Source organism: Drosophila novamexicana, unplaced genomic scaffold (assembly GCF_003285875.2).
Source record: "Drosophila novamexicana strain 15010-1031.04,08,12 unplaced genomic scaffold, DnovRS2.1 tig00000485-arrow-pilon, whole genome shotgun sequence".
Classification (NCBI taxonomy): domain Eukaryota; kingdom Metazoa; phylum Arthropoda; class Insecta; order Diptera; family Drosophilidae; genus Drosophila; species Drosophila novamexicana.
The window spans coordinates 3876029-3903064 of record NW_020824808.1 but is presented as its reverse complement, the minus strand read 5'-3'; the positions used below and the strand labels follow the sequence as shown (position 1 = coordinate 3903064).

At 40.3% G+C, this 27036-nt stretch overlaps 2 protein-coding genes across 3 annotated transcripts in view; one reads left to right on the top strand and one right to left on the bottom strand.

Annotated features, from left to right (window-relative positions):
* LOC115761782 (extracellular serine/threonine protein CG31145) overlaps positions 1 to 27036 on the top strand; it is a 55588-nt gene that overhangs the window by 14091 nt on the left and 14461 nt on the right. The window contains exons 3-7 of one of the 2 annotated variants that reach the window (XM_030703717.1): positions 135 to 164; positions 13741 to 13808; positions 15773 to 15903; positions 16250 to 17220; positions 20997 to 21809. In XM_030703717.1, coding sequence (XP_030559577.1) covers positions 15868 to 15903; positions 16250 to 17220; positions 20997 to 21809 — 1820 coding nt within the window. In that variant the 5' untranslated portion in view covers positions 135 to 164; positions 13741 to 13808; positions 15773 to 15867. Of the gene's footprint in view, positions 1 to 134; positions 165 to 13740; positions 13809 to 15772; positions 15904 to 16249; positions 17221 to 20996; positions 21810 to 27036 lie in introns of those variants that run through there. The other variant, XM_030703716.1, reaches the window with a different exon arrangement.
* LOC115761783 (putative odorant receptor 83c) lies at positions 23120 to 25508 on the bottom strand. The gene is made up of 3 exons (XM_030703718.1): positions 23651 to 25508; positions 23407 to 23596; positions 23120 to 23342 (listed from the first exon to the last, which is right to left on the bottom strand). Exons 1-3 carry the CDS (start codon positions 24415 to 24417, stop codon positions 23157 to 23159), a joined length of 1143 nt encoding a protein of 380 aa, XP_030559578.1. The 5' UTR covers positions 24418 to 25508; the 3' UTR covers positions 23120 to 23156.

Below are 27036 nucleotides of genomic sequence, written 5' to 3'. Positions count from 1 at the left end.
GTGGCTTTTGGAGTATTTTGTTTTGTTTTTGTTAGCGGAAGCGTGCCGGCTTAAAAGAAAAACTGGGTTGAGCAGTTAATCAAATCGCCCGACATTAGCATATTAATCATGTTTGCTTTTTGTTCTCTTTGCAGACAATTGCCGTGTATGGTGGACTGAAGTAGGTGAGTAAAAGCGACCAAAACAATGCTGTGAAAACGTTACACACAGACTGTTTTGCAACATTTACTTACAGTACTTATCAAACAGAGTAAGAGAATTGACGTCAACCAATTTTGTCGCACTATCATCATAAGTCGCAGTTTTGGACGTTCCCACAGTTGTTCTTTTTTTTTTGTCTACTTGCTTGTATCTGATCTTGCAAATGTGGCAAATGCGGTAGTTCTCGCAATTGTAAAGCTTATCTGACAAACAGGTACTTGAGGTGCCTATTTGCCTCTTGATTCACACTCTTTATTAAATAAGCAGAAGTCCGATAATTAGATAGCCGACACATGTATATAAATATACGAATATGAAATTGCATTGTACTATTGGTTATGTGCGACTTTTGATTTGTATGGCTGCCATAAAAGCATTTTATCATTTAACCGGCGAATTTATTTGCTATTTTCTATTTACCGGGTCTGGGTCCGGGTCGTTTGTAATCGCCAGGGCTTTGCAGCGTATCAACTGAGGCATTAGCATGTCAGGGGCAGATAAAAAATTGCGCATGGACAATGGAATTAAGTACATTTGTACAAGTGTGTATGCCAAATAGATACCAAATAACTTAGTTAAATATTTGCTAGCCTCAAATTTGTCTGTTTACAGTTGACGAATGCAGTCATTTCTCTGTGACATCCGAAAATGGGACATACAAGATTTTTCGAAAATTCAAAGTAAAACGTAAGGAATATTTTCCAACTGTGCAAATAAAGTGTTGGAACAATGAGGACTTTAGCTAATCGATTTGTTTAACATGGTAAATATTTTTAAGACATAAAGGTAAATACGAAATTTGATCAACAGGTCCATATGCTCGGCATATATGTGCGTGACACAAACATTTACTAAAACATTTGCTAAAATTATATTTAAGTGCCATTTCGTACATTCAGTCATTTATGAGGTCGGAGATACCACAGCCAATATAGATTAGCAAATATATTTGAAATTAAAATAAATATGTGCACATACTAAATAAATGCTGATACATTTTAATGGCAACAACATTTACAGGCGTTAAACGAATAGCACAATTAAAACCACCAATTAGCCAACTTTCACATGCAGCCATAAAGACCAATTTTCATTTTATCATTTTATTTAAATGCACTTCCATTAGGTATGGCATAGAAAGTGCACGCTAATAGAAATCAATAACAAACAAAGGCAAGTCGCTTGGCTGTCGGCTTATCAGCTAGTTGTTGGCAGCAGCAGCAGCTGCTTAGGTAAATGGGTGAGTAAGTAAATATTTGTGCATATTTGCGCTGACACAACAGTATTACACATACGCCATGTGGGCCCAACCAATAGTATATACAAATCTTGGCCAATTGCTTGTGTGATTTCAAATGCTTTAGGCGCTTACTTAAGAAACATGCAATTATTTGCGAATTTAGTAGCTTCAACGGTCAGTTAAAATACTTATGGTTTCTCAAAGAATAATATATACTACAAAATACCAATTGAAAGCTGTTTTATTTGCTCGAGAAACCACATATTATATTTTCCTATCTAATCAACTAAAAATTTGTGCATTTTTTTATTGGTGCAATTGACCCACTTTAAGGGTTGTTTTCCAGAAAGCCTTGCACCTCTTGGCCTATATTCTAGTTTCCCAACTCGAACCATATCTCTGGGGAAGGCTGAGCCACTTGTTGTTAACAAACTTTTACAGTGGCGAAATTGAAAACGTGTGCGAGAAAACTAATTTGATGCCCAAATATTCTATTCAAAACTTGAATTTTACTACTTTTTTCTTGCTGCTCACATATGGTTATATTAGTGGTTGTGTTGTTGTTGTAAAAGAAATAATTGCTTTAATGTTGCCAAAAGTTGCGCCCATTTTGTGCACTTTGGCTAGAGTGTTGTTTGGAAATAATGTATTGTTCAGCACACATTAATGAAAATGTTCGTATGCAAATTCTAAGTGAAAATTGGCAGAAAAATTTAAATAAATAAATGCGACACAATTATGCAAATGACCAAAATGGGCATGCCACGCCAAAAGGTCAGCTAAAAAACAACAGCAACAAAAAACAAACAACAAACAACGTAATTAAGCCGTTGTTGAGCCGCCCGCTTGCAATTAGCAGCGAGTGTTTTTGGCTTTTCTTGTAGCCGCTCCCCCAAAAAGGTGTCAACTTATTTAGCATGTCGAATTTGGCGAAACATGAAAATCTACAAGATGTGTTGAAAAAATATGCTAATTTTAATGGGCTGGCATTGAAGCGGGGCCATAATTGAACCAAGACTCTCAGCTTGAGGTCGCGGCTCAAAGCCGAGCCAGCCACCTCTTCATTAGCATTTGGATTGAAGACATCATTCGGTTCTTGTTCCTTTGTCAGCTCATAATTGGCGTGAGAATTTGGTTGCATTTCTTTCTTTTGGCTACTTCGTTAGGGCTTGTTAATTTTACTTGAGTTTCTTTTTATCAACATCAGAGTTAATGCTTCCACAATATGTTTGTAGTTTGTTAGCAATGGAAATCAACTTATTTCAAGGTTCATCTCGTTAAATAATTCAAGAGCTAATAGCTAAAAACATTTTCCATTTATAAAAGACAATGCTGTGATAGTTGACGATCAAACATGAAATACATAAGTATGTACTTATTGTATGGATATTAATGCGTACATACTTTGTTCACACCATTTCATCCTGTTACCTTTTCCATGAAGTCAATTCATGTTTAGAGCACTCCTGATAAAAATAACACGTCTCTTGACAGTTTGTGTATTTATCCTTTCGAATGTGCGCCAGTGCACAAACATAAGCAGTCATAAAGTAGCCATAATGATCCTGGAGCCTATGTCGACAGGGATTTACTGAATTTTTATTGACTCGCCCATGAAGGCTGTCAGGCAGACAGCCAGTCATCCAGGCGGGCCACTTAAGCGTCAGGCCCAGGCAAGGACAATGACAGGCACTGGCTTCTAATCCAATAAAAGTCGTCATCATAATTTGGTTGGCTTGACACATAAGCGCCGGCTAGCAGGTTCGCAGAGCCCATAAATGCCCATTGTCCGTGCACATTATTCGCACATTTTGTCGCAGTTTATGGGCGTGGCAGCTGGTAAAGCTTTTACGCTCTTAGCGTCTGTTGTCAGTCAAGCGTTTGCCTAATCATTATTTGGGCTTGCGGCTGGCGCTATTCAAGGATCACCAAGTGTTGATTTTTACTGTTAGCGAAATAATTTTTTAATTAAATTTTTACGACGTGCGCGCCCACAAAAACCACATTTGGCCATTGGCCAAAACTAAATATTGTGTCTCGCCTTTTTGTAGCCACCCCAAAATTGTTTTCAAATGGCCTGAGCAGCAGGACAATGACAATGCCGATTCCTTCACCGTTGTCTGTGGACAGCTTTGCGTGTTTTATACATTTCGCTTGTAAGAAAGGATACAAAAAAAAAAAAATAGTAAATACAGTGTACCCTTTGTTTTCCTTTTTTTTGCAAAGGATCTGGTGCGTGTTCGTATGAAATGCACAAATAGGACAGAAAGGATTGTGCTGAGCGTGTAGAGGGGGTATTCGTTTGTATTATATTGGTTATACAGGCGCTAATAAATTTTCCCCGCAAAGAATTTCAATTGATTTGATTGATAGCGGTTTTTTAATTACAAATTTTATAAAACATTTAAACTATAAAATATGTTATTTTAGCAATGTGTTCAAGGGTATTTTAATGTTGAGTTTCATGGCATTTCGTTTATTTTATTTTATATTTGCCATTTGTTGTGTGTGTTTTTTTTTTTTTTTTAGCAAAAACGTAGGATTCCGTTGAAAAAATGACGTTCATTTTATTGCTTTCTATGCTTTTGGGTTCTAGTTTAAGTTTCAGTCCTCAACCGTGAGGCACAACGCATTGAATTGGCTTTTTTACGTTTTTGAGTTTAAGGTTAGCTTGGGGTCACTCTGTTACATGAATTGCCCGTCTGGGCTACATACTATAAACATGCAAATGTGCAAAAATGTTTGTTCAGTCCCTATTTGTATGCGTGTGCAAATCTTTTACAAAGGGTTAGTCGACCGAACTGGCTGGATGGGTTATTCTTTGTCCACTTGTAGTCTACTCTCAATGTCCCCAGTTCAATTCAATGGAAAATAATTGAATTGCATATATGCACATTACGTTGACATTCCAAAAATTATGCAAATTGAAATTCAATTGGTTGGAAAATGCTACGACCCGCCCACACACTGCTACGCCCATAACATTCGTATCGGTTCAAGTTTAACTGACTTAGTCACGCATACAATATGTTCTCATAATGCCGAACCAATTTGAATGTGATTTCCATTTCGCCTACACTTCAATTCCATGTAAATATTCGTAAACCATTTGTAACGCTAAAATCCGTCTGCAGGTTTTATTTGTTACCTATGTTGGCCTTTCCGTTGCCATTCGACAGTTCTAAGTCCGCGATATGTTTGTTTTTCACACAGTTATCCTTTTGGGTTGGTTGGCGTTGCCATTGGCCCACTCGAAAGAGACCGACTCTGCCTTATTCAATCATTTTAATGAGTCAAATATTTGACAACACATAAGCCGTGGTGAGCCCCATAAACCATAAATCGCACTCTCAAATGTATATATACCATAAATTTTGTCAGTGCCTGAAAGTGTCACAAGTTCGTCCTGCAAAGCTATCGCAGCGCCAAAAGTGTAAATAAAAACATAAATAGCTTGTTGATGCTTTAAACTCTTATGAATTTAAATTAAATATCTGTAATTGAAATAAATATAAATTAAAATATAAAAACATATTAATAACATCTCTTTTAGAGAAACTGTTAGCTTTGAAAACATTTTATTTCCAAGTGAAAGCGTTTGACTTTTCGTTTACAATGATTTATTGGTGCTCCAAAAGGATTACCGAGCTTAGGCCAAAATAAATGCGAGGCCAAAAGGGCTGAACCACAGAATTTGGCACGCACAATTCTACTACCCGTAATGCGTGTTTAGGCCGTAATAAATACACACGCTTACAAAAACGCGGTCGATTGTGCAACTGAAAAGAGCCGTTCAAACAATGAGATTGAGCCATTGTAACCAAAGGCACATCATCAATTTCAGTTAATTTGATTAATGGGAAAGTGTAAACGCAGCTGTATTGATTTTTAGTTCTTGCTTGGAAAGCAGATTGATTTGCCGAGCGGTTAATCAACTGTGGTCAATGTGTATGCATATTTGGTAGTTAACTGTGTGGCCAGTTGTCAATCCGACCGCCCATAGATTTGAATTGTAAACTAATTATGGCCAACCGGCAACATTATGGGCTTCATTTCACTTAATTGTGGTGTGCATGAGATTGCAACTGGGTCCTTGCACAATAACAGCTGAACGACAAGTCGATAATTTGCCTGGCCATACAAAGCCAAATGCAGATTTTGAACGGAACAAAAAGAAAGAAAAAACTTGCTCAGAGTATCAAAATTTGATTTACCCTCTAATATAAGTTATCGATTTTCCTAGAATGCAATCCTGTGGGTTATAGTTGCTGAGTGCAAATACAAAGTAAGCTTGTAATACATTTGATTCCTATTTCAGATTAATATTGACAAAAAAAAACATTGAGCACATCGAACAATATTACCTTCCTGAAAAATAAATTGTTAGGTTTTTTACAGGGTATTGGCGACGTTTTAGTCGTCAATTGCATTGACTCTTCGCTGGCCAGCTCGCGCGGCCAATTACCTGGCAGGAAAAGCAGCTTAAACAAATAATTTGTTTACACAAGCGACAACGAACTTTTGAACTTTTCCGCGACTTGAGCCAGCCAGCCAGTGTCATTCGGGCAGTTTGTCAGTCAGTCAGTCAGTCGGCCAGTCCACTGACAGACGTCAGTTGGGCTACTGCCGCCCTGTTGCCTGTCTCAGGCTTTTGTCTTTTGGCTCTCCGAATGTAATTTTGTTGCAAGTTGCGCGTCACATTAAAAGCATTTTGTGTTTTGGCATGTTTGCCTTTGCACCTGCCCTGCCCACCCACCTCCCTTGACAGCTGTCGGGTTGCAGCTAGACAACAAACAAATTGACAGATGACCTGACAATTGAATTCGTTTGCTTTTATTTTAAGGCAGCTTGGCAACTAAACGGCTTCAGCTAGTTTAGCATCAGCTTGTGCTCCAAATTCGATGGACGCAATTACAACTCAGCTGCTGGAAATACCATCAGCATGCAAATTTCACTGGCCAAAGTCAATTACTGCCACAGAGAAACAACAAAATTGAAAGTGCTCTGTACTATGTATATTCGTGTTTAAATTAAAACGCATCCCATCCCAGTTTTGTCTGCCCCGGGCTACTGGAGACCGCAAACTTTTTGTGCCATGCCCTGTTACTTACTTTGCTCAGCAAATAACAATTTCAATTTTGCGATTCAAGCAAATCGCGTAAATTCAAATTTTGTAGCTGCGACACCTAAGGGTAGCCCCTAAGCGGAATTTAGTCGGTGTTAGATATTTTCACACGCGCCGCGCTCGTTGAAAGTTTTGCTTTGTCTGCCTTTGGGCGCACTAGCTCGTGGCGCTGTTCGCAAAAGGCTCTCGCGCCATGCTACAAAAACTAACAATAATGACAGCAAATCAATATCATCGATATGGCTCGGGGGATTATCAAAGTAAAAGTCTGGTTTGTAATTCAGCGCAACCCGCAAAAAACTGTGTGATTTGCATTCGTCGCCTGTTAGCCCGAAGACTTTTTGAGATTGCCATGGTTGTGCCTGCTTGATGGGTCGTTAGTTGTTTTTTACCTTATTTGCTGGCTACCAATGCACACAAAAACTAACACACACACACACTGGCCGCTCATTCACTCACACCCTGCACACGCATTCATTCACTCAACCAAGCATTCAGTCAGTCATGCAATGAAATGCAATGCACTTGAATTACAACAGAAGGAAACTTGCTGCAGCTATTTATTACCCACATGCCAAGGGATAGGCAGGGGGATGTTGTGGTCTTCCCTCGCACAGATGCGAATAGCTTAGCTGTTTGCCTCTACTCAGTCAAGCATTCAGGCGACAGTAGTTGCAATTGATTGCAGTTGTTGTTTGTTTGTTTCTGGTCGTGCTTTGTGTTAGTGCTGCACCGAAGTGTGATACGATAGTTTTGTGACCTACTAGCATATAGCTTCAAATAGAATTTATAATTAAAAGCAGATACTGTACACCCTCAGAATCAAATCCATTATCAATATAGCAATATAGCTGTGTGTACAAACGTACATACTTGAACTACCTTGAATGTAATGAAATTTAGAATGGCTTACTTATTCATTTACCAACCATAAATACCTCCTAATTATTTACTTATAGTTTCTCCTTTATGCTTTTGACATTTATTTTATTTTCTTGAACATGCAACATTGCCTGGTTGTTGCTTTATGTTGCAGGTTTCGGTAAACATTGTTGGACACCGTGTGCCATTTATAAGTCTCTTGCTCAACTCCGACGCTTTACGACCAGCTCGAAAAGGCGGCATCCTCAGCGGGCTCACATAATACTCACATACTACGGGGTAACATGAGATCAGAGACTTAGCAATGCGCGGCTGCTGTTGTTGTTGCTGGTACAGCTGCTTCTGCCTTTGCCCCCTGTGACTCGTCGACGCATTGTTGTGACAACAACACATTGTTGTTGCCGTTGTGCCACATAAGTATGTATGTCCCGCGTGTCGCCTGGGCTACACATAAGGCTAGAGTTAGAAAGTGAAATTTTCGCATACGCTGCTGCTTCCGGCTCGCGATGCTCAGCTGCTGCAGTGATGAGAGTTACGCTTAATATTTACCTTTGCAATGATGCCACCAGGCAGCTGTCAGTGGCTGCTGCAGACGTCAGTCGCTGCCACTCGTCGCCTCTCAACTGACAAGTTGCACGTGAAAAGTGAAATTGCTGGCAGCGCTGAGTAGCGCCAAGTAGCAATTGCTTCTAATTGTTATGGCTGCTAGTATTTGGCTTAGAGGCTTCTCGACCCAACTGACATTTTATAGCAGCATTTAAATTCAACTTTGTTCAACGCTTAAGTGCAATGCAATTAAGTGATAAGCGCGGAAAACGGTTAAACAGCGCGTATGTTGAAAATGACAAATAATTCGAGGGATTTATTGCGACGCTTGTGTAGTTAAAATAATGTATATGTAAATTGGCATATTAACAGGACGAAAGCGGCCAAAGAAATGATAGCGATAAACGCAAATAAAGCATTGACAACAGCACACGCCAACACACAGTCGCACACATACTCGCTAAGCCCTCCGTGGAGAGCAATTATGCTGAGCGAAAAGCGGCACAAATGACCAACGGCAGGAAAGCGAATGTGTCCTTTATGCGTTGGCGCTTTGCCGGTCTGCTTTATTTTTCATTCATATAATGCTGCATATCCGTATCTGCGTTGCGTATACGCAATGTGTGCTTTAATAACTGTCGCCGGAGCTGCCGTCAGTTGGGCTGTCAATTACATTTTAAATTCGTTGTCGTTAATTTTGATGCATCTCGGTTGAGGCAACGCAGCGCTTTTAAACAGATTAAGGACACGCTTCGGCAGCCTCGTCTTCTGGCTTGTTCATTTAATTCGCCTGATTTTTTATCTGCTGGCCTTATATTTTCACAACGGTCAACGTCATTAAATTTCACCTTTATAAATGTCCTTTCGGTCATTGTGAAATTGCGTTTTTATATTTGGCCTTAGCCCGCTGCCATCTCTCAGCAGCTAAATTCATTTGGCTCGCAATCAGCAGCAGCAGGAGCACCAGCGACAAATGTTTACATATACATAAAGATAAATTGGTTCTGTCCATACGACAAGCCAGAAACGTCTAGCATCCTGCTCTGACCCAGTCTTACTCAGGTGTAGCTGCATCATCAGAAACCGTCTCACTTTTTATTAGTTAAAAACTGGGACAGGTTTATTTACCTGTGCGAATTTTTTTTGTGCTCTCGCTTCGCTTGTTAATTTGATTTTTATCTGGCTTTTATTTTTTACTGGCGCCAGTTGGCAACTAGGCATCTCATTGCCACGTCACGTATACATCACCCCTCTGTTAATTTTATTAGGGTCTATTTATTAAGGTCCTGCCTAGGATATGGGATGCATTTGTTGCTTGTAACCCATCGCAAAAAGATTCCCTACTGTTCTCACTTAATTAATTTAATTAATATTACCTGGCTCAGACCTGGGTTATGGGCCAACTTTCAGCTCGTTTACTAAGCCATCAAGGAGTTTAACGTGCTTTGCTTGAAACTTACCAATTATGTGCAGAGCTTTAATTACTTCCTGGCCCAGTGCATCCGCTCCCTGGCACATTTTTATAATAATGATTCCGGATATTTGAGTAGTTTCGAGCATAAGCTGCCAACTACTAACAACCAACAACAACAACAAACAGTAATAACAATAATGCCTCTTGGGGCGCATCTTCGCCTTTTGTGTGTTGGGCAAGCAAAAATATCTGAGCAGAACAAAGGCCATGGAAAGCGATAACAGACATGTACAGTGGAAAAGTATTCATTTTTTCATACAGATTCTTATTGCAATTGTTGTGATGGTTGTGTATCAAATTTATAATAATAATTTAGAAAAATACAATTCTACAAATATGATATTTATTCGTCCAAGCAAGTTCAATAACGGTCAGCACTGTACAATTTTTAAAATTTTCTTATCATTTTATTCCATTGTACTTCGTACATCCCATGTCGCCAGTTGTAAAGCAGAAGCGCTTCGAGTCTGGGTCTAATGATTTCCGCTAACTTCCGGTCGGCATCGTCAACGTCTCAATCTTTTTTGTCCGATTCCAATGTAGACAACATTGCGTAAGCTTAATTTGAAGACCAAAAATGTTTATTTTTTATGAAACATGCAACTTAATCCAAGTTTTGATTCGTTTGTTGCTGTTGTTGCAATGTGCATTTTATATTTAATTTAATGTATTTCGAAAATATTTTCAGAGAGCGACAGAACTTTTAATCAGTTTGTTGTGTCAGTAAATCGAGGCATTTGAAAGTCGTTAACTAGCGACAATTGTTGTTAATGAAATTGTCTGACAGAATGCGCAGCGGCTTGCTTGTGAGTTTGTCTGCAAATGAAATTATTTATAAGTACTTATAATTTAACAGCTTACAGTTAATAAAGAAATGCAGAAACCAAACATTGCGAGCGCAAAACGCACTGCAAACAAATTCAATTAACTCGTTTATACAGCAAATGTCTACGAAAAGAGAATTATATACGACTGTCGCAAACCCTTAATATTAAGTAGTTATTTTGTATATGTAGTTAATAGAGATGATCTAATTTGTTAGTAGCTTAGAACGGTTCTGGCATTGTTTAAATAGGCAGTCAGTTGATTAATTTGTTTTATACATTTGTATGAGTAAGCAGGATACTAGTGTATTCTGAAACATGCATAAGAGTACATATATTTCACATACTATGTGCAAACGAATAGTCTACACAATGCAACTCGCATGCAACAGCCAAATTACGACAATGACAACAATACCACAAACAGCAACAGCAACAGCAACAACAACAACAAAAACAATCAAACTCGTTTTGAGTGGTTCCCATAATCAACAACGCCAACTTCGTGTCGTGTGAATTTTTTCGAAACGAGCTCCCTCAACATTTTGGAAGATTTCTTGCTGCCACAATTGCACTGCACTTAACTGCAAGTACGAGTAGGAGTAGGAGTTCGAGTAGGAATACGGGTACGTGTACGAGTATGAATGAGTATGAGTATGAGTATGAGTTGTGGCCGTTGAATGTATGTAGCAGCTATTTTCACAATATTTCACGGATACGTGCGCATCGCTTTTGTTGGTGTGGAAAAGCGCGCTCTGCCGTTAAATTGCGCACAATTTTTGCCTTTTGGCTTAACTAACTGAACGTTCAGTTGTTTGCATTTGCCAAGAGCTGATGGCGAGTGCAGCATAGCAGAAAATTATGAGTTAATGGATTTTGTTTAATTCTCATACACAATTGCAGACCGGCAATTATCACGTATGCAACAATTTGCAATAGCGTTAAATGTGTTGACAATAACGAACACGTGTTGATGCATTCAATTGACAGAGCATGAAAGTGTTGGCAGTTTTCAATCCACAAACAACAACAAATTAAATCGTTTAATCTGCAGTAGTTTCAAGTTCAATGTTATGATATACCAAGGCACCATAACAGGAAACTCATTGACGCTAAATACTTGCTTGAAAATGGCACTGGCATTGGACATGCCAAGAAGTTAACAATAGGCAAAAGTTCAAATACTCTTGCCCAATAAAGCTATTACATAAATTGAAATAAACTTAAAATACCAAATTTAAAATTATGTAATGCCAGCGTAAAGGGTTTGCTCTAGCGTCCCTTTGGAAGAGTATAATCAACTCTCCGCCTATAAAGCACGGCCCAATAGTCAGGCCATTTCGTATTAATGTATTTTGATTGATCCGCATACACGCAATGCAAATTTGCAATTATTATGGCCTAATGGTTTTCAATATTTATACAAAAATAGGCAACCGCATTCGTAGTTAGAAAATGGGAAATTAAATACATTGCGTTAATCAGAACAGAGTATATTAGGAAATAACAATTTTTTGTAGAATATAATAAAATATGGCATGCAATAAAGTCTGGCTTAACCCGAAAACTGGCTTCGTAATTAAAATTTAAAAATGTATTTAGGCAAATGTAAATCCTATTAAATATATTGTTGTTGACCTAATTATCAATTTAAATTTCAATAACGAACGAAATATGCCAAAATCCCTGAACACGTTTCATTTATTTTAATTTATGCATACATTATTTTAATTATGTATAATTCTAGCTTTTCCAGCGGGGCATTAAAATTTTATGTCAATCTTTGTTTTTATTTTAATTATTTATGTAGCTTGAATTGATTTTTTTTTCTGGTATATAATGGATTAAATTGAATAAAGCCAAATATATACATCTGGCTTGTGGCCATTCGGCTGCGCATTGCATCAAAGTCTGACGGATACAAAAATAGTTAAATTATATTATTGTAATATTTATTAAAGGAACACGTATTAAGGGGATTAACAGAATAAGCTGGAAAGGCAACTTTCTAGTATATATTAATGAATAATATAATAATATCTCTTTTTCATGAGCTTGCGGACAGCCAGTTAATTATTTAAAGTACTTATGGCTGTGGCTTTCGATGTATTGTATCCTATTAACATTGCTGTCTCATTATCACTTTAATCAAATGCTTACTTAACATGTCATTTCAGTTGACTTTACTTTGCTTATCCTCTCACGTTTTAAAGATACGTCACATGCTCCTTGTTTAAACAAGTTTCTCTAGCTGGCTTACTGCTTCCTCGTTGCTTTGGATAGATTTTGCTTGTACTTTTATGTTTTTAGAAAAGCGAAATTGCATATTTGCTTTTATTATAATAAATGCCAATTTAGCTGCCAGCAATTCAATTACGTGAGCACCGTAAAATTTCCCTTTTTGTTTTCGCTTTTCTGCACAAAACGTGCAGTGCCTGAATCTTGGCTGGTCTCATAATCTAAGGCGCATGATCACGTCGACCAAATCGTGAGGTTCGTGTATCAATGACTGAATCTGGCTTGGGAGGCTCTCGATCTATTACCACAACATAATGAGGCACAGCCATCGGGCAGTTGGCAACCCGCACTTAAGCCATAAATTTGCGTTTATAGAAAAATACAGGGGCCTGATGAGCGATGACGATAACGACAATGTTGCCACGTTTGAGTGAATTGGATAATTGTGCATATCTAAATGCTCTGGCCCACGGGCTGCAGTTTCCTGCAATATTACGACCTTATTGCGTTGTCTTGTCGCGGCTGTTGTGCTGCCATCTGATATCTTACGCGATATTGCTTTTAAAAGCCAATGTTAATGTGCGGCTGTTTATCATGGCATCTGCACGGTGTCCTATTAATTCACATCGATGCCAATATTCGATCTGGAAGGGCCAAACAGCTTTTGTGCATTATGCGTAGGTTTACTGTGGATGGAGTGGGTGTTGTGCGGAGTATCTATCAGTTGGCTTATCAAAAGTTGCAGCATAAAAGCTGCCATATATAGGCCTCATAGATGCGGCAGATACAGCAACAATGCAACTGCGAAAGCAATAACAATGCAGACTCAATCGCATGAAGAGATAGATAATTACATTTGACTATACATGAAATGTAGCTGACAGCTGACATTTCTATTTGAATCAAATTGCTGCGTTAATGTGTTGTCATCTCCTTGGCTTGGCTTAAGTTAACAATTCAATTTATTTCCAATTACATCAAACCAAGCAACGACTTGAGGTCTATAAACTATTTCATTCGGATTGCAACTGTTATATACGAATGAGTCAATAAATGAATTGTGTATTTAATTTTAATTGACATTTGGTTCTCGCATTAAAAAAGAAATCATTAGGTATAAGACATTAAGGAGGAATATGAATAAACATATTTGAAATGAATGTTGTTGAATGTTTTAAGCTAATGAAACAAATGTTTGCACTATTTTCAGTTGATAATTCATCGTATTTGCATAAACCCGTCGGCCACATCCAATTGTTAGCTGGTGGAGCTTGTTTGGTAAGTGCTCGTTTGTTAGATTTTGTTTGCCTTGTTTTATTTCGCTTGTTATCGCCAAATATTGAAAAAGTCAAACCCTGGCCAAATATCACACGTTCATTCTCACACCAAGGATTAGTATTTGTTGGGCGTCAAAACGCTAACAGCGCTCCATGGAGCTGTACACTCGTCCGGTTGAGGCTGTCATCAGCATGCAACATTTGCGGGGCGGACAGTTTTGCATGTGATACCCGCGATATTGCATAGATAGGGGGCGAGTATGCAGAATGCGTGATGCAAAGTGTTGCATGTTGCATTTTAAATGAATATTTTATGGTCGACATCAGCAGCAACGCTGGAAATGACGTTGGCAGCAGCGGCTTGCTGCTGATTGTTTCAGTTGACTGCGTGCGCGAGCGCCTTAAATTATGCAATGGTATCGCAACGCGTTGCATGCGTGTTGCATTTTAATGGGCGTTCGCTGTCGCAAGCCTACTTGCCGTTTTTTATGGCACATGCAATAAAATACACAATAAAATATTTATAGACCCCGCATACTACAGCTGCGTATTCTTAAAGCCACACTATTCGATCAGGGTGTCAAAAATATTTATCGGGGACATTGACAACAGCTCAACGTGAATGGACAAACAAGTGCAAGGCAAGTGCACTTTAGTTGAAACAAAATATATGACTGAAGTAAAATAAGAACCACACGGAGCTACTGTTCGAAGTTCATCGTGCCAGGCATTCATCTCAATTTATCGCTCCTAGTCGCATATCCGTGCAGATAGAAGTGTCGCCTGCATATATCAGAGTTCTGGCCTGGACATGGATACATGTGTAGGTGTGGCCGAAGCAGATGCACCCTTGGCCGAGTCTGGCATCGATTGCTACAGCTGACCTCCATGACCGCCAATCTGTTGCCACTGCAAACAAGTAATTTCACTTGACATGCATTTTTTGGATGCTCTGGCTCTACTTCGTTCGGTGGAACAAACAAACAGATGTAAAGTTGCATCAGATAGAACGACACGTCCCGTATCCAATCTTGTCAGTTTGTTTTTCTGTGTGCGCTTATGTGTGTGCGTGTTTGCCATTGTTGTTGGTGAACACTTTTGATTATTTTTCTTGCGAAACCACAAAAAATTAAAAGTACTAATATTATACAGACGAGGGGAAACTGACATACCTTGGGCTAAATGGGACATGACTAGGGAGTATTTAAATCAGTCGTTGACACGTTCAAATTTAGATAAACTTTCTCAACGCGTGTCAGATAAAAGCAGGGACACAAATTAAGCTGGTAAAACAAAATAACCCAATATTTGCAAAAACACTTTTCAATAGTTACAGACCACTTTGATCAAATTTACAATTGGTCTGCGAGCTGCAAAATTCAAAAGTACTCAATTTGCATGCAAGCAATGTTTTCGGGCTGAATGTATTGATTGATCTTTCAATCAGATCTTTTATCATACTTTATCTACCTTTTACAACTCTTAATAGAGCCTCAATAGTATATATTCCTTCGACTGCTTAGCTGCTCTCTGAATCTGTGGCAAGTTCGATCTTCTGCTTCTGCTGTTATTGTTGTGCGCTTTGCCACTCAAAATGCGAATATAAAGGAGCCTTAACCGAGCTACAGAGCAGCTGAAGCTCAAGCATACAGTGCTTCACATTTGTATTGATGTGGCTTTGTATTTTTGGCACTCGCCTGAGCTCCATACGCTCGCTGTTGCTCTGTTTGCTATGCATTTGAGAATTGCTTGGCATCAGCACTTAGATGTTCACACATGCTTCCGATTCCATACTATGTTGGGCTTTCCAAATTGTGCTGCAGTTGCTGTTTTGTTGTCAATGCTTTGTTTGGGTATTATCCGCTTATGCTAATCTGTCTTACGTTTCAAATTTTCTCTCGTCTATCTCTGCTCGTTCCGATTTCTTTGCCATGTTTGCTGTATACCGGTGTTTTACGGATGAAGAGATTGAGTCGACTTTGAGGCGCAAACAAAATTTTCTGTATCCGTATACTTTGATGACCCCCTGAATTGTTTGCTCTCTACTTACGGCTGGTTCAATGTCACTTTCGTCAAGGATATCGCTGACAGGCACTGTAAGTACTACATTTTCCGAAGTTGTTACGCTTATAAACTGCTCCAAAAGTAACTCATCCAAATTTATCTTCAAATTGAGTTAACCAAAGTTGCCTTTTACGTCTCCTCTGGTAGCCCGTTTATAACAATTGTTACCGTTATTATGATGTTTGCTCCGTTGCCGTCTTGCAGCTGTGTTCTTTACTAACCAACAAATTTGTTGCTGAATTTCCTTGAGCATGATTTGTCTGAGCGTCAGAATTTTTCCTAGCGCCAGTCCAATTAACAATATTAAACGGCCAAAAAAACCGCTTCTAGCTGAAAAAGAAATGAAAACCAAATTGCAAACAATTCACAATTATTCAGGTTAAGCAGAACAGCGACGCGGGCAACGCCCAATTTTGCGCCACCCAACGCAATGCAAACATACGGAATCTGTTTGCGCCTACCCCGGCGGCGCTGGCCAAGCGAAAGGCAGCACGACAGCGCAGCCAAAGTAGTGTATGCCTGGAACGGGATCGGTTGGAGTCAAAGGAGCTTCAGAAGCAAGTGGGTACCCAAGCTCAGCAGCTGGAACAAGGCCTCTCCCAAAGTAGTCAAGCGCTGCGAAGATCCATGGGACAAATAGCCAGCTACAATGGGAATAATAAGAACAATGGTGATTACCAGCGGAGCATATGCCGAGAGAGCGATAGCTCAGGCATAAATCAAAAAGCAATGGCAAAGAATCAATCAGCAATAAAACAATATAATGGGGTTAACAACAATTCAAGGGGCGGGCAAAGCCGCCAGTACCATGCCTATGGTGACTGCAACAGCGACGAGGACTATACTGACTCAAGCTATGCACTGGGTGACTTGGCTAACAAGGAAAACAATGGCTGGCATCAGAGCGCCATTCAATTGGCTACAGAACAGCTGCAGGAGCAGCAGCAACCAGTCGGAGCCTCCTCTCGTCGTCCTTCCTTGGCCTGGCAGGAACGAAAGAACTGGCAGGCAATGAGCCAGCCAGAAAATTTTATTAACAGCGTCATGGAAAAACAGCAGAAGGAACAGCAAGCCCTGCAGCTTAAGCTGGCTGGAATCTGGGACAACAACAATGTTGACTTTGGTAATGAAATGACCTGGGGCAAAGCAACGGAGAAATCGCAGCCACTGTATCACCTGAGACTGCTGCAGGAGTCCCTGCCGTTGGATGTTAGTAAGGCGGACAAACACCGTGACATTTATTCTACTGGCATTGCTGCTGCAGCTCCTGCTTACGATTACGATGAAGATAAGGCTGATGAGCTGCTGGAGAGTCCGCAGGACCAACATCAAAGTTTGCAAAGCGAAAGGTAAATTGACGAAACACAAAAGCAAATCGCCGAGAAAAAACAAAAGAATGGCAAAATAAATCTGAGCTGAGTTCCTTTTAATTTAAAACAATTTTGTAGACAATATATTTAATTATTTGAAATCGAAACCCATGGTTAATCAAATTAAAATACAAATTCAATCTAGAGGGCAAATGATTCATGATAAAAATGGTTCTCGTACTAATTTTTATGCACGTTAATGGCTAAAAATTATAATACGTATCATTAATAAACTAATCCATAAAAACAATGTTTTGGATAAACGGAATAAGAATAACAAATATAATGTAAGCTTACCATGGCTAGAATAGAATTTCGAGTTAAATTGTGTTTAGTTTCGACAAAGTTATGCGAGTGGGATGTCTAGGAAAAGTTTAAGGCATTTGTTGTACAAGTTTTCTTAATGTTGGCATCAATTTGGCTTAGTTTAGCAATTCGTTTAAGTTTTGCGCTTCCACTATCATTTGTATACGTAAGTAGATGGGGAAAACCCTAACAAAATGAGCCAAATTAGTCAAGTGAGAACTACAAATAACCTTGACATCCTCTGGCAAACGAACTGCAACTGCAACAGTTTGTCAGGCATTTGCATATCGGATTGCAGTTCGTTTGATTGGCTCGCTCGATTGGTCGATAAAGCAAATTTGCAGTGGTCGTGGATGTTGTTCTTGTTATGTTTGTTACAATTTTTTTGTTTTTGGTGTTGTCGCAAGCAGCTCAAGTGCAACCGCTGACAACAATCCCATAAAATCGATAAGTCTTTTGCCAGCCATTCTCGCTGTTGCTTGGCATGTCGGCAGCAGCCCAATGCCGAACATTCTTCAACCTCATTGATGCGTGGCAAACAACAAACAGCTGAAGCGGGCGGAGTGGCACGAAAGGGCGGCGTGCCACTGAACGCATTAAGCGTGTCATTTTTAGCAGTTGTTGTTGCACAATCGCCACTGATTTGATTTAAGTTTGCTGAGTTTGCCAACGCGTCAAGTTTGTGCGGGTTACGCGTTTACTCGCACTTACAACAAAATTGCACAGCACTGTGATCACCCTATGTGGCGCAACTGTGCTATGGGAAATAGTTTCCGAAAATCAATCATGCGTAGCTGCTGGCATGCATGAGAGGCTGCAGGGGGGCAGTGGGCAGCTGCACTGATTCGATTGGGGGAAAATGCATAATCTTGTTGTCGACGCTGGCAAGTTCACTGACTGAAGCTAATTGAGCAGGAGAAAGGTAGCGGAAAGCAATTTGTCATTTGATTGAAAGTGAGTTTGATTTATACAATGGGGTCGATAATGAGGGCAACTTGTGTCAGCCAGATAACTACAGAAATGTACATTAAACGGAATAGTCTACGGTCTTAGCAAAAGGTATTCACGGGTTAACAACTAGGCTATACCTGTCTATACTCCACTTTACCACTACTCGTAATTAGCGATAAGATATTCAATTGAAGTACTCTGACTCTAATTGATTGATAATAAATGTGCCGCTTGTTTTGGCCAAGTGCTGCACGTTTCTTATCAATATGAGTATGGGCTCTTTTGCACGTACTGCATACATTGAACTCTCCTGCCCTTAACTCTGTTGATACGCTTTTGTTGTTTTCTCTTTCATCTGATTAATGAAAACAGAGCTTAAATTGGAAGGGAAATTGCTGTCACTCACTCCAGTTGATATGGTTGTTGTTGCTGTTGCTTTTGCATTGTCGGCAATTGCATTAAAGCAACGCTGTTGCCAGTCTTAGCTGTAGTCAACGTTCCCTGGCCCCATCGTTCCATCATTAATATACCGCATCAGTTTAATTTAATGCAACGCAGCAACTTTATTAAGCAGCAACAGAAACAGCAAAGTTGTCGACAACAACATGCGGCTATAGCAATTTCTATTAACGCGCCTTAAGCCCCTTTCCCCACTCACACTTAGCACTTTTAGGTCGCTTTGTTGTTGTTGCTGCTGCTGTCGCTTATCACCCGTTTGTTACAGTCGATGTCATACGATAAATGTACGTAGTATCGACTACCCGTTCTCCTGGAGTATATGAACTCGTCTATGCTATACCACAGAATTTGTTCAGGTCACGTTACTGCTGTTCCTGTCTGGATTTGACTGGCATTGCCGGGCGCCCATTCAACTAGCAGCGTCGATGTCTGCAATTGATTTGATTGTTGCAGGCATTGCGCATATCTCAGATATATACTCATTCATGCTAAAGCGTCTGCCTGTGGCCCCTGGTCGCGTCCACTATCAGCGTCTGCACCCAGTTATATGCTTCTGTCTGGATCTAGCTGTCAAATCGTCGCGCCATGATATGCAACTTTGATAGGCAACATCGGCAATTGGCACGATATTTGATTTGATTGACATGGTGCCTAGCTATGGCCCGTCGCAAAGTTCAGTTGGGGCATTTTACAATTTGACGGCACCTTTGTCGTGTTATCTGTCAGGCACTGCTCTAATCAGCAATTTTTGCATATTTCATATGGTATATGGCTCGTTTCTAAATTTCTATTAAGCTAGCGACTATTTCTGCCAGCTTACTTATGTCATGTCAGTAGCATGCGGGCCGTAACGTTATTTTTCTTGCAATCTGAAAATGCCAGTAAATGTGTCATGTGTCTTCAATTTGCACATGCACGTAGTTGTTATCGTAGCTTTTTGTGAGCTGCATTTAGATGCTGAAGCGGCCACAAACATAGCAACAATATTGTTATCGGAGTAGCTTAGACAACGATTGTTGGCTCTTCTTGTGGGCAAGCAACAAGCTTCGTTAACTTTGACCTGCCTATCAACAGCAAAAACAACAAATATAGATACTGTAACCCCTCTCGAGCCCATTGTAGTAATAGTTCAAATTCTGATTGTCTGGCAGCCGCACACACACACCCTCACACAAACAAGGCAAAACAACAGCGCATGGAAAAAAAATATGCTTCATGCAAACAACAAAAAAAGTATATAGGATGTACAGGCAGACAGTAGAAAACAACAACGACGGCGGCAAAGTTAGCGGCACAAAAAATGGACTCTGCCGCATTTCCGGCAGCAGTCAACATGGCGGATGGTCGTGACGCCGCTTTCTGCACAAATAATAAAAAACAACTCCACTACGGTGGCCGCTTGTTCATATTTTTGACACTCGTTCTCCTTGTTATCCCCATAACAATGGAAGCTTTATAACTTTGCCATGGCGCTTACAAGGCAGGAAAAAAGTGTCCTACAGCTATGTTAATCTCAAAGTGAATGACATCCTTAGCCCTTCTAACCAAGCAATCACATTGAGCGCGCATCAGAGTTCTTTGCTTAATCCGGATCTTAATGAATTCGGCGACTATCGCGGTATATCAAGCTTATTTGCTGGTAAATTTGTTGTATATAATGTAGATTTTTTGTTACACAGATCAAAAATGTTTCTATTTATGGATACCTTCCACCGTCCCCAAAGAAAGAAAAATTTGCATTTATAAATGCCATATTTATGCCCTTTTTGTGTGGGTGTTTTGCGTATAAAGATATAGATAGAAAAAAGATAGTAGGTTGGCAACGGCAGCTTGCAACAGAGTTCAAGGTGTCTCCTTGTCGGGCACTCTTACTTATTTTTTCTTGAAGCTTTGAATGATTGTTCTTGTAGATTGTTCAAACTTGGTCCTCAGTAGCGCAATTGATTGCATTTCACACAACATTCGACTCGTTTAAGATTTGACGATCTCGCATACATATGTATCTGCCATGCTAACGAAAGTGTCTCCTCTCTTTGCAGCTGTGCGCAGTTTGCGCCCCTAGCGGAGCGGTTGCAGCGGTTCCGGCAGCGACAGCAGCGTTACAATAGCGCTGATATCAACGATAACGATTTATCAGCTGAACAAATAGGCGTTTCCAATTTGCATGGGCATAGCGAGAACAGCAACAACAGCAGCCACTGCAAATCTGCCGTTCGACGTTCCAGCGCAAACGCCAGCGCTGCAGTTGACTCCACCGAGCGCTGCTCAACTGACGCGTTAGAGGAGGCAGTTTCCGAATTTGGAATCCAGCAAAGCGAGAGTGGCAATAAGGAGTCAGCGCCACGACGACGTGTGCTCATCAAGCGGCGCATTGTGCGCTCGCCACGCGCCCGTGACGCTGCAGCATCACCAACTTCCGGCTCCCCGCACATGCAGGCAGCCAGGCCAGAGGAGAAACAGGATTGTCATCTCGACTGGCTTTCAAGGCTGCGCAATTTTTGTGCCACCCAGTCCAACAGCAAGCCGGAGGGCTCCACAGCAGCGGCTTTTGCTCCACGACAATTAAATAGCAACAACAGCAATAGGAGTGCTTCTCCTTCGCCCATTATGGCCGTCCTGCGTACCATGAAGCTTAAAGAGCGTCTGGCTATTAGCCTGGGAGCGACGCTCGTGCTGCTCACGCTGCTGCTCATTGTGGATGTGCAAATGGACTTTGGGGTTGCAAACCGCCATCTGCTGCAGCAACAGCATCAAAAGCTGCGCTTTGGCAATAACAATGATTACAACGAAGTTGCCTCGGCCGGAGGCGGAGGTATGCTGCACGAGTTTAAACGAAAGTTCCTGCAAAAGAGGTAAGAAACGACTTAGAATTTTGTTTCATTTTCGGTACAATTAGATTTTTAAGTCTCAGTGAATTTACCTGATAATCAAGGCATATTTTTATTATTTTTTATTTTTTTTTTATTTATACATTTTACCGAGAAGTAAAGTTTACTCAGTTCACGAACGGAGCCCAAAAGCAGGAAGTTTGTTCGTATCGTCAACCAAACTATGAACAATTTCTTTTGGGCTTGCAACCCTGCTGAGAATACAGACTGTTTTCTATTTGTAAAGAGTGTAGTGCGCATAGTTTTTGTAATTTATAGTGCATATTTCACAAGAAATCTTAAGTACTAAAACCTACGTACTGATGCCTATTAAGTATTTAGAAAACAACTCTGCTGATTAACTTTCAGTGCATTCGCTAGTAACAGGTAAATAATAGTTACTATCCGGGCATTGCTCCCGCATAGTAGCTCGTCACCGCCGCTGGCACACCCCCCATGTCGTCTATTATATATAATTTAATTTTTCAAATGCAACAAAAGTTGCAATAAACCATGGCTGGCCTGGCATTAAAACGTAATTTTCTGTAAGCAGGCCAGCGGTTGCTGGAACTTAAGACAGCGCACGGTCAGGACAAACGTTCCTGGAAACTACGACTCCATGTAATAGCAACAACAATGGCCGTAACAGACATCTTTACCACTGCGTGCAGCTTTCTATGCTTACCATACCCCTGCACACACATACACACACACACACACACGCCGAAACGGGCCAATTGGCCAACTCGCAATTGCGCTTTTACGCTGCCTTCAACATGCTGCTCCTTTTTGTCGTATGTGTGTGGGCGTATGTTTCAGAGGGCAGCCAGTTTTATGCTGCGGCTCGCGGAAGTCATGTAATAAAACACGAAAATGACGCAGCTACCCACAAGACGTGCTGCCAAGACAGGCAAGACACGCTTCCGTCTGAGCCAAGCAACCTGTTAGCTAGAAATTCATCCCATAAGCTCCCAGGTGCAGCGACTGGAGCTATATTGCGCCATCCACCACCTAGTAAGGAAACATAAAACGCGAATGTATAGTTGGTAAAAATTTAATTAATTCATAAGCCGATTGGTGCTGCCTCTAAAAGGGTTTTCATATTTTCTTTGGCTCGGTTCGTACACCTAATACCAACCTGGAGAAAATCCATGCGGTTCAGCGTGTAATTAAAGCGTTAAAATTCTATGTGAGCTTCAAATATCTGATGTTGCTTTGTCTGGCTTGATATTTGAAATAATTCATAAGATCTACTTATATATAAATTTAACCATCATCATAGTAATACTATAAATACTCTTGGTTATCTGCAAATAAGAGAAATAATATTATTTAGTCGCATAATTTGCAGCACTCACTGACCTGCAGAGCAGAGCTAACAGACAGCGGCATCACTCCAAGCAGTCGAATCACACCCGGTTGCTGACTTTTGACTAGCATAAAAAACACGAAGCGCTGATGTTCAGCGCGCAGATCGTAGAACGATATGTTGTACATCTCGTACATAACGTTGTCATTCTTAAGGGGATAGAATATTTTTGATTAATTTCAGACATTTAACTTTGGCTGATCTGCAACATACGCAGCTCTCGAGCATTGTCCCAAGTACGCAATAGAGATACAAGTTGGAAACGAGAATACATAGATAACAGTAGCCCCCTAACCACTCGCTAGTAAGCAACGCAAAGATTGTTATGACAATGCACAAGGCAGAGGATGCAACCTGAACGGATACCAATATAAAAAACATGTCATTGCACTTGGCTATGAATCTGTAAAGGCAGAGGTTACTCATTGCGTGCGAACTTTGGTCCGTTTTTACTCACGTTGTAAAGATCTGGTGCCACCTTGCAATATCAACAAGCATCTGGGAGGTCTGATATTGTAGCTTATCGTTTTGTACTATGTTGACATGCGTATTTAGCGCATCCACCTTGAATTTCAAAAAATCCGCATAGACAAAAGATTGCAGCAGATAGACTATGATAACCATGTCTCCTGCATACAGCCCAGTTCCACCAATAACAACGCATACGCAATGCACTGCTAGGGTCACCCAGCCACCCAGTTTGGTATTCACATCTAAGCCGGGTAGATGAAAGTGCATACTTAAATAGGTATGGCCAGTTATAATGGATGCCACAACCGTTGTGAGGATGATTCCGCAGACGCCAATCACGTAGATGGCGCCAACCAATAACAGAACGCGTTTTAGCTTGCTACAGTTGTTTAAGAGTGCTTTTGGATATCTGGGATCATGGTCCTTTTCGAAGTCCAAATATATGTTCTCTATTTGCAGGTAGAGCTCTGATACTGTGCGGGCAGAAAGGATTCCAACGCATAACTTGTTGATGCCTTGCACCACGCTGCCGGTCGTAGCAAATGCCTGTATCAAGAACATCCAGTTCTTCTTGAATTCCTTGAACACAGTTACGCTCGTAAAGCACATGTACATTATGATGGAGCCCGTTGTAAAGGCTGTGATAGTGTTAAACCGATAACTCGGATCGTAGGCATCGACACCAATGCAGCCCGATATAAAGCGCACAAAGCGCATAATGTTGCGAAATATTTCACTTGGTCGCGGCGACATTGCACACTTTGATGGGCTCTTTGTCCGAACAGTAGCTTATATAGTCACCAATCTGGGACCTTAGCCAGCTGCAGTTGACACGTTCCTGTCTTCCTTGCAGCCTTGCAAATTTGCTTAACTGCTTGAGAGATCATAAATCAGACGTCACCTGTGTCACGCACGACACATGACACCTTAATAAGGAATCTCTGTCATTAGTTTAATTAAATGCACGCAACTTCGCGCATCGATGGCATTGACAATCCTGCCACGTTGCTGGTTAGCTGCAATCAGCCATATAATCTGTTCTGGCCCCAAAAACAGCTTTGAACATTACATAAAAGGTTTAAATAAAGTTACGGGGTTTGTGCATAGAGTGTGAGGTCTGATTCGTCGGTAAGGCTTGAATGTACATGCAACAAAGTCAGATTATTGCCAAAAATAACAGCATTATCTGCCCTGCTTCTGACGAATGAGAGCCAGACACCAATTAGAGTTGAGGAACTTCTTAATTAAAAGAGCTTCAACCCAAGACAACATGTAAACGATGTAGACATACAAATTGAATTTAATATGTGTATTTCTCTAAGCGAGACAAATAGATTAAATAAATTCACAAAGCGATACAAATAGCTTAAAAAATACACATATTAAATTCAATTTGTACATCGGGCCGATTCGGGGGGATAGCATAGGGACCCTCTGCATGAAAATCTAATTCGCCAATGTTAAGCCAGTAAACATTTAATTAATTAATAAGTCATTTTTGCTCAGAGCCAAAGGAAACATGATCACCATTTGGCAGGTCATGTTTCCTTTGGCTCTAACCCTCAATATATCAAATAATTAGTGCCGTGACAAATGAATAATTCTACATGTGGTCCGGAGTGATGTTGATACGATGCACATTTAAATAAGCATAATTATTTGACGGTTTTTTTTCCGCTCTCCGCCTATCGTTTGAGATTTGGACAGGTTAATTATTTGTAAGGTCAAAACGGATTCTAACTCCAATTGGGCGACCCAAGAAGGGGCAGCACCAATTTTGTTATTTATAAATTATTAATTATTAATGTAGAAATTCAATCAACACAATGTGTAGCTACAAATATATTTCGTTATCAGCAAATGCGCGCAAGCATTTTTTTTTTTAAGAGCTATAATTCGAATCGATCATTGACCTGCAGAGCAAAGCTAACGAACACGCCGAATCACATCCGGTTGTTTATTTTTCCCAAGACTCTGATAGAATTAAAGCGATAATTCGGATCGTAGGCATTAACGCCACATAATACTCTTATCGATTTCGCTGAGTGCTGAAGAAATTTTTGTATGTGCAGGGATCTGTTTATAAACAAAAGTTTATACTAACCAGTCTGGAAGCGCAGTCAGCTGTACTTGACACTAACCAGAATGAGCCAGTGGTATATTCAATATCTAAACTGGTTAATTAACCACATAATGTTGCATACCTGAGTGAAGATAATGCTCCACGCATCACACGTGACACTTTAATGAGGAAATTTGTCGTTGGTTTAATTAAGTGCAGGCCACATCGAGCATCGATCCATGCTGCCGTGTTGCCATATTGTCATGTTGCGTTACATAGCTGTTGCTAAATAATGCGAGTGACTTACCTGACACGTGGCTTGTTAGCCACAATCACATAATGTATGTCTGACCGGAAAATCAATGTGGTCTGTTGCATAAATATATTTAAATGGAGCCTAAGTACTTTTGCATTTCTAACTGGTGGTAAACTGATTTAATGTATACGTGCAACAAAGTAAGCTCATTGTCACACATAATGTCATTACGTCGCATGCTTCAGTGTACGACGGCATTAAACGCGTAAAATCTGCTGAGCCTCGTTAAGCGGTGTGCGTTATGAGCCCTTCGGCAATGACAAAGACAGTGAGCAAAAGGATCCGACGCTCTAAAGCGGCTGTAAAGTTTAAGCTTGCCGGCAACTGTTAATTGAAAAAGTTTCGCACTTCGCCCGCCGCTGCACATGTGCGCACCTTTTGACTGACGCCCAGAGACAAGCCCAGAACAAAGACATTTAATATGGGCATCAAGATGGTGAGGTAGTAAAAAATAACCTGAAATTGTTGCGCACTTAAAAATTCAAGCGACAATGCACAAAGTTTTGCGGCTGAGTTGAAGCAATTTGCAGGACTTGATTTGAGCCAACTCTCAGCGCGTAAGCCCTTCGTTTAATGATGCAACATCCGTCTTTTGCATTTTACCAACTTGTCGTAGGCATATTTGAAATTCATTTTAATGACCAAAGCGAGCAGCACTCCAATTACGAGAAGCACACGCGCAACTGCCGAATATTATGATAACAAGCAGCTGCAAGAACCTGACTGCCATCGGCTCCAAGTTCAAAGTAAGCCAAACAACAACAGCAACTGAGATGAGCTGAGTGAAAAGTCTCATAGATGTAGCTTGCATGGCCCAGTCTTATAAGAAAATAGCTGGTGGACTAACAGATGTGTGGACCATGTATATATATATATATATGTATGTTTACATTTTATAAATACTTTTCTAGTGTCGTTCACTGTTTAGCCAATGACACAATTTAAGCTGGCTCTTATAGAAAAAGGCCTCTCAGCTTGTAATCCTGGCCACAAC

What these genes read in the sequence shown, in the direction of transcription:
- LOC115761783 (XM_030703718.1), bottom strand. Translation starts at nt 24,417, where the DNA reads ATGTCGCCGCGACCAAGTGAAATATTTCGCAACATTATGCGCTTTGTG. An exon ending in TGGCACCAGATCTTTACAAC is followed by an intron (nt 23,597 to 23,650) that starts GTGAGTAAAAAC and finishes CTGCCTTTACAG; the next exon opens with ATTCATAGCCAAGTGCAATG. An exon ending in GGACAATGCTCGAGAGCTGC is followed by an intron (nt 23,343 to 23,406) that starts GTATGTTGCAGA and finishes TATCCCCTTAAG; the next exon opens with AATGACAACGTTATGTACGA.